General features: G+C 30.1%; 1 protein-coding gene across 4 annotated transcripts; it reads right to left on the reverse strand.

Moving 5' to 3' along the window:
- Positions 1–2842: 2842 nt before the first annotated feature.
- LOC141376402 (uncharacterized) lies at positions 2843–7839 on the reverse strand. 4 transcript variants are annotated; one of them, XM_073914964.1, is made up of 5 exons: positions 6703–7839; positions 6369–6626; positions 6136–6276; positions 5955–5986; positions 2843–4555 (listed from the first exon to the last, which is right to left on the reverse strand). In XM_073914964.1, the coding sequence occupies exons 1-5, from the start codon at positions 7079–7081 to the stop codon at positions 4358–4360; spliced, it is 1008 nt and encodes a 335-aa protein (XP_073771065.1). In that variant the 5' UTR covers positions 7082–7839; the 3' UTR covers positions 2843–4357. The 4 variants fall into 4 exon arrangements, 3 of the variants coding, with proteins under 3 accessions (XP_073771065.1, XP_073771066.1, XP_073771067.1); XM_073914965.1 differs by having other exon boundaries at positions 2843–4506; positions 5927–5986; XM_073914966.1 differs by lacking the exon at positions 5955–5986.
- Between the last annotated feature and the right edge of the window lie 880 nt (positions 7840–8719).

Raw genomic sequence — 8719 nt, forward strand, 5'->3', positions numbered from 1 at the left:
GATATTTTTTCTTCTAGAGAAAGTCTTATTTGTTTTATTTTGGCTAGTATAAAAGCAGTTTAAAAAAAAACACATACACACACATTTTATATATATATATATATATATATATATATATATATATATATATATATATATATATATATATATATATATATATATATATATATATATATATATATATATGTATATATATATATATATATATATGTATATATATATATATATATATATGTATATATATATATATATATATATGTATATATATATATATATATATATGTATATATATATATATATATATATATATATATATATATATATATATATATATATATATATATRTRTATATATATATATATATATATATATATATATACATATATATGTATATATATATATATGTATATATGTATATATATATATATATATATATATATGTATATATATATACGTATATATATGTATATATATATATACGTATATATATATATATATATATATATATATACATATATACATATATATATATATATATATACATATATACATATATATATATACATATATATATATATATATATATATATATATATATATATATATATATATATATATATATATATATATATATATATATATATATGTATATATATATGTATATATATATATATATGTATATATATATATATATATATATATATATATATATATATATATATATATATATATATATATATATATATATACACACATACACACACATATATATTGATAATACAGCTCGACATACAGTAATACCTAATAACACCACTTAGGTCAGTGGTCACCATCAACTGTTTAGATAAGTGAAACCGATTTGTTTGCTTTGAAGGAAATCACCCAGGTGTGAAAAGGAAAGACTTCATAGCTGTGAAGAAGCACATCTGCATGTTTAGCAGACACTGGTCTATCATGTCTTTGTGCTTTTTCTTAAAACCACAGGTTTGGTGGCGTTCGATTCTCTTTCAGTGTCCTCCTAAAATGTGTTTTTAAGCTTAGAAGTGTGTCATTTTTAAATACCTGAAAAGAAAAAACTAAACAATTATATGTATGAGGATTTCAAATCTGCAATATGTATATGGGTTAAAGACATGGCATTGCATTTTTAGTCACAAATGACAAAAATAAATTAGTATTGTCGTCATTTAAAATGCAGAACATAGCTTGTTATAAAAAAACATCTGCCAAACATTAGCCAGATGTAAAAACTGTCCTATGGTGTGACTGTCTCAGTCATATTCAACATTATAAATGAATGTACTTTTAAATCAAGAAGGAAATATATATATATATATATATATATATATATATATATATATATATATATATATATATATATATATATATATATATATATATATGGTAAAAATTCCTCAACAAAATGTAATATATATATTATATATTCTTTGAAAATTTTGTTTTACAAAAATAATTTTTACTGCCCTTCTGTAAACTACTCATATGTGCGTATAGAAACCTTCTGATTAGGATTTGTCTTTGGTACATGCTGGCGTTTTTTTCTACATACCACATTTTTAAATCAAAAGCAAAATCTGTTATTTTGCTGATTTCTGCTGCTGAAAAAGTACATAAAATAATGAAATAAATACATAATTGTAATGTTTTAGTACTGTATGGTTGGACTGAATAAACACACAAGGAAATAGTTATATATAGCAGGGACATATATAAGTCTCAAATCTTTTGACCCTTTTCCAAAAAAAAAAAAAAACATAGATTTTGCACTCATGCTGACAGAAACTGTAACTGTGGCATCTGAAGAAAGCAGTTTCTCACGCCTCTCACCATGATAAAGCCACACCTGTGGTCAGCATAAAGCCTGTATAATGTAGCACGCAGGGTTATTCTGTGTGTTTGTTTGTTGTGTTTAGTAATGTAGTTGCAGGATTATTAGTACTGCACTCAATTTTCACTAAATGTGTGCAGTATGTAATGTTCCAGCTTGTTGAGCAACAGACAATCACTTACCTCATATTGATATAATGACTCGAAATTACCCAGTTCAAGCCCTATTTTTTTCTGTATGTGCTATTTTTATGCATAAATATACATAATATACGATCACTTAGACTAAGGGGTTGTTTTTCTGCTTATACTGTGGTTACCACATCTAAAGGCATTGTTGAGGCCTGTTGCACAAAATGAGTTGTGCAAACTCCAAGTTGCAAAGTAAGTTTTGGGTCAACAATTCCAACCTGCTTAAGTTCAGGTTAAGTAGTTTCACAATGCTTGATATAACTGTTATGTTAACTTGGCTTTTAACCCAGAGTTCAAGACTGTATGCGTCTGACAGTGCAGCAAGACATGAGAGAGTCAGCTTTAGACATTTCTCATGAGAGAGTCTCTGCAGAAGGCTAAGAGATATCATTATCAGAAATTTAATGAAAGATGCATTTACAAAGCACAAATTAACACTGTTGTTGGTGCAGCAATGCAAGACATTCAACAGAACTTAAAAATGTAGGTTTGCATGTATACAGCTCATTTTAAAAGCTTTATATAGTAGCAAATTTATATGTAAACATTGAAATGTACATTTTTTTGAAGCTTATACTAATATTAACTGACAATACTAAATTATGTGAATATATAAAACACAAATATTATATATATATATATATATATATATATATATATATATATATATATATATATATATATATATATATATGTGCATATATATATATATATATATATATATATATATATATATATATATATATATATATATATATATATATGTAAATTATTAGCAATAAAAGACCATTTTTCTCCAAACCTATTTTAGCATAAATGGCTTTAATTTGTAACAAAAATATGCACATGGTCTGAGGGTGGCTTAATTGCAACACACACACACACACAAACATTTGTTTTTTGCAAAAAGTGGGTACATTACATAGGTTTCCATTCATTTTATACTGTCCAAACCGTATATTGTATTGCCCTCACCCCACCCAACCACTAAACCCAACCATCACAGGAGACTGTGTGCAGCTTTACTCACTGATTAAACTCATTCTGTGTGATTTATAAGCATAGAGAAATGAGGATGTCACCAGTGTCCTCATATGTCACCTCCTTTTTGTAATACCTTTGTCATACCCATGTCATTATACAGATTTGTGTCCTGATATGTCACAAAAACACGTACACACACAAATACATATTATATTCACTTATTCATTTAAAAATTCACTTTACTCACAAATGATTGGTTCAATTTGGATTTAACCCTGAATAAAAAGTGCTCTGGAGCAGGTTGCCAGAGTAGTGTAAATTACCATAGCAACAAAACCCAATTAAAACCAACCCACATTCCTGATCACCAAATCTCAAGAGTTTGCTCAAACTAAATGCAAACTTCCCTGGCTAAAAATACAAACTGGCTTTGTCCAACAGGTCTTAATTATTGTATTTCAAGGATTATTTGTCCGTTATTCCTTACTCAATACAATATCTTTTTTTTTTTTTTTTTATGACATGATAAAAGAGTCTTCTGTAATTAACAAACAGCATGCTGTAAGACAAAAGGGGTTTTCTGTAAAGTATATATTTTGTGATGACAGTGAACACGCACATTTACTTGTCAATATTCAATTTCCTGACACATTTCCATTTTAAAAACCTTATTATACAAACTCAAGCAAATATATGCATTAATATTTGCTTGATCAGTCATAATGGCAGCAGTTTAAGTACAAAAACAACTTCAGGTAATATAATAATACGGCGGTTCATTCTGCTGTGGCGACCCCAGATTAATAAAGGGAATAAGCCGGAAAGAAAATGAATGAATGAATATAATAATACATGAACATTTGAGCTAAACTATTGACCCTGATGGAAAGAAGTCAAATGAATAAAGCACTAATGTAAAACACACTGTAAAAAGTATCTGTTAATTAACAGTTTCCGTCTTTTGTGTTTTCAGTTTATTTGCGGTTGTGAATTGCATTGTGGGACCTTGATCTCTGCTCTATCAACTATTGATTTTGAAAACTCTACAGTTTAACAGTGACATTTATTGACATTTTAGTAGTTTGAAATGATATGATTTATAAGAAATAAGTCTAAAATAACAGAATATGTACTGTTTACTAGGTTTTTGTACCATAATATACAACACCAACCCAGGCAATATATCATATTAAACTATTAAAACAAAGTCATTTTTTCTAACTTTTTAAGGTTAAAAGTTCTTGTCAACTTCCAATATTGCAATTAATATGTATAAATAAATAGGGAAAAATGAAAACATCTGTCCTATCGGTTGTTTGTTTGTGAACAGTACCTACATCGATGCTCTGTTTTTGTTCTCACGTATCTCTTCATTATTGGCCAAATACAGAACAATCGTTTCCTCGCTGCATGTAGGTCCAAACTTAGAGTAACTGAAGTCCCCACAGCAGGCCTGACTGGAAACTCTTGACTTAATGAAGTCTGTGTAGACGTACGAGAGTGTGGTCATCTCTTCTGGGTCACCTGCTTTCTGAGAAACAAAAGTGGTCAGAGTTAAATTTGAGACGTTTATGAACAAAAGTGATTAGCTGACTTTACTTTAAACCATAAGAACCCAGACCAAGTTCTCTTCATAGGAAAATTAGGAGACAAATAAAACAACCCAGATATGGACTATTTATAACATGGCATTTTTCTGCAGTTGTTTTTGAAGTGCAACCTGTAATTGGGGATTTTTTTGTAAATGTTTAATGTGACATATGTAGCACTGAGCTTATTAATAATAATAATAAACAAAGACATTTGGTCCATTTTCCTTAGAAATCCGAATTTTATGTTAAACTTTTTTTGGTGTTTATTAGCTTTTTCACAACATACTTTAAAATTAATTATTTTCTGGAAAGATCAAACAAAGGCTTTTGTCAGAAGAAATAAAGTTTCTGTATTTTATTTGCTTTGCTGCAACATATTTCAAACCTATCTGTCATTATTCTGTGACATCAAAATCTAAAAAAAATAAATATATGGCTTAATCAGGCTTTTTTATTGGAAATATGTGCAAACTGAATAAAATTAATAACTACTTGGAGGTCAAGATGTTACACATGCAAGTTGTGCAATAACATTCCACATATTAATACTGCATAGTATCAGTATTATTATATGATGATATCGACAAACTGACTAATCCATTTATATATCGCTAATAGTTTAATATATTTTTTAAAATAAATAACAAAATCAATTTCTTTAGTCAACTACATGGTGATGTTGAAGATTTTTTTCTGGTGAAGTGGGTCAACTTTAGCATGCAGTAAGTTGGTAAAAAAAAGATGCAAAATTGTCACTGTTTTCATTTGTTAAATTAAAACTAAAATAAATGAATCAGCTGCATAAACTGAGCAGCTTATTACTTTTTTTTTAATGTCACATCAAAATTCCACCCACTGTTTTAGGGTAACAGCCTGACACCACAATATTTTCTTAACTTGTTTTATATCAGTTTCACCCCCAAAATTAAACTGTCCTATCATTTAGTCACACTTGAATCGAAGAAGAAAGCTGTAACAATTGACTTCCATGTTAGGATAAGCAAATAGCAGTCAGTGGTAACAAGTTTCAAAATAATCTTCAGAATATCTTTTGTGTTTATCAGAAAAAAAAAATAATAATAATAATAATATATATATATATATATATATATATATATATATATATATATATATATATATATATATATATATATATATATATATATATATATATATATATATATATATATATATATATATATATATATATATATACATACATATATATCTTACTGGTGTGGAACAAATTTAAGTAAATAATGATCATTTTCATTATTGGGTGAACTATCCCTTTAGAAATCATCATTTACCTGTATGTGTTTGTGTTTCGTGCATTACCTGATTAGTTCCATAGAGTTTGTCAGCATCCACTGTGTATTGCAGAGATGATAAAATAAGTGATACATTTCTTTACACTGTATTATTTACAAACAAGCAAAACCATGGGTTTCATGGAAATAGTTAATTTGTTGAAACAATATTTATGAACATCACTGAAGTAATTTGGAGAAAGACTTACTGTGGTGATGTTTGTGAAGGCAGTAGAAGACAACGCACAGTCCCAAAACACCCATAAACATAAGTCCACTAGTAAACACAATCTGAACCATTTGTCTTTTACCACTAGGAGTATTTTCTTGGTTAATAGTGGAGTTCTCACCTCAAAGAAAACCAGAAAGTTACATGATTATGCAATGATTGTGTAATTCTTCTTCCTTTTTCTCAATTATGACAAAACTGTGGTTTACTCACTGGTGATGTTTATGTGCATTTCAGATTGTCCATTTTCATTGGACACGATGCAGCTGTATGTGCTGTAATCTGAGCTGCTGATGTTGCTGATGTGTAGAGTTTGGTTTCTGTCACTGAATGAGTGTCTTTCGTCCTCTAGAATTGAGACTCCTTCTCTCTTCCACATCAGATGCAGAAATGAGCCGCTCACGTTACATGTGAGATGCACAGATGTGCTGGAGCTCCATGAGACCTGGATTTCAGTTAATCTCGGTGGGTCTTTAAAAGAAATAAGATAATGAGCAAACAGAGACTTTAAGAGAACTGTACAAATGTGATGATGTGTCTGACTTACAATCAATGATTAATGTAAAGTTTTGGTGCTTTGTGGGTTTATCTTTTAAAGCTATAGTTTCCATGTAGAGTCCTTCATCTTGTTTTGTCAAGTTCTCCAGAATGAGGCTGTTGTTGCTTATATAGAAATGAGCTTTTCCACAGCATTGACTGTAGTGTGTGTCATTATTGTTATATTTTCTAAAACATTGACATCTTGATGATTTGTTTGTTTTAGTCCATTCCACCGAGATCAGAGAATCAATAGTTTGTTGATCAAGTGTTTCTCCAGTGAGCTCAACTCGACTGTATAAGCCCCGTTTAAGCGTCGTCTCCATTTTCACCTCGGAAATTCTTGCTGTCAAATCAATGTTCACTAGTATTAATAAACATACTTTCATGTGAACGATAACTTCTATTTACTTTTAGTTTTTATTAAAAATCACATTTATTTTTTTTAAACATATCAAAAGTATAATTACATTAATCATGCATAGAATTATTTCCGCATTCAGAACGGAGAAAGCAGTACTAGCTGTACTTACCAAATATAGCAAACATAAACAGCCAAACGGAAATGTAGTTTCCAGACATCTTTAGCTAACAGTTCAGTTTAATGTCTAACTAATTATCAGGCCTTTCAGACATGTAGATCTTGATTATAACAAAAGCTTTAAAGAAGCAAAAGCTGAAACGGACGCCTCTGTAAACCACAAAGCAGTTATAACACGGAAGGTAGAGTTGAACTCATTCCGATGATACCATCACACTCGTTTATTACTTATTATTATTACTTATATCAATATACAATGCAATACTTTCTACATTTGCATTTGTACACAGCACTGTATAACCAGTATATTTATAACAAATCTGTACATACTGTACAATTCAATATCCAGATTTTTTGTCCTGACTAACTGCATCTCTGTTTAATGTTTATCATCTTTTTTTCTCATATTTATTTTGTGTTGTCACTTGTCACTTTATGTACACTGCAAGCTTCTGTAGCCAAGACAAATTCCTTGAGTGTGTGAAGCACACTTGGGAATAAAACTGATTCTACAACTAAACTAAAACTATTTAGACATAATGTGTTTTATGTGAATGTTTCTAACTTATACAGAGTCCTGATTTCCTGTCAGAAGCAGAGCAGAAAGTACACATGAGCCAGAAGTTGCTGTTAAGTTTTTTTTTAGTATAATGACATATTTCCAAATGACACTGAAAACTAGAGAGCGAGTACTGTTACACTCTTTCTACTATTTTTCATTTATTTATTTTCCTTCGGCTTAGTCCCTTATTTATCAGGATTCGCCACAGTGGAATAACCCGGCAACTATTCCAGCATATGTTTTAGTCAGTGGATGCTGCAACCTAGCACTGGGGAACACCCATAGACTCTCGAATTAATGCATGCTCATACACTACAGCCCTTTTAGTTTATCCAATTCAATAATAAACCAAAGCACCCTGAGGAAACTAGGGTGCATACATTCACTGATTTATTCATTCATTCATTTTCTTGTCGGCTTAGTTCCTTTATTAATCCGGGGTCGCCACAGCGAAATGAACCGACAACAGGTTTTTACGCAGGCGATGCCCTTCCAGCTGCAACCCATCTCTGGAAAACATCCACACACACATTCACACGCACCCTTATATACTACGGACAATTTAGCCAACCCAATTCACCTGTACCGCATGTCTTTGGACTGTGGGGGAAACCGGAGCACCCGGAGGAAACCCATGCGAAGGCAGGGAGAACATGCAAACTCCACACAGAAACACCAACTGAGCCGAGGTTCGAACCAGGGACCTATCTACTGCGCCACTGCCTCGCCTCTGATTTATTCATTTTTTCAAAATTTAGATTTTTTGGTGCGCTATCCCTTTAATAACAAATTTGTAAAACAAACCAATGTTGTATGTTTTATTCCCATGGAAAAGCAGGAACTAAAACAACAACAATAATAATTTGTATCCTTAATGCAACACTAATCGCTTTGAATATTTAAATGGATACTGGGCCACCGTGT

Source organism: Danio rerio, chromosome 10 (assembly GCF_049306965.1).
Source record: "Danio rerio strain Tuebingen ecotype United States chromosome 10, GRCz12tu, whole genome shotgun sequence".
Classification (NCBI taxonomy): domain Eukaryota; kingdom Metazoa; phylum Chordata; class Actinopteri; order Cypriniformes; family Danionidae; genus Danio; species Danio rerio.

What these genes read in the sequence shown, in the direction of transcription:
- LOC141376402 (XM_073914964.1), bottom strand. Translation starts at nt 7,081, where the DNA reads ATGAAAGTATGTTTATTAATACTAGTGAACATTGATTTGACAGCAAGA. An exon ending in CTTTACATTAATCATTGATT is followed by an intron (nt 6,627 to 6,702) that starts GTAAGTCAGACA and finishes TTTCTTTTAAAG; the next exon opens with ACCCACCGAGATTAACTGAA. An exon ending in AACTCTATGGAACTAATCAG is followed by an intron (nt 4,556 to 5,954) that starts GTAATGCACGAA and finishes TTTGTTTCTCAG; the next exon opens with AAAGCAGGTGACCCAGAAGA.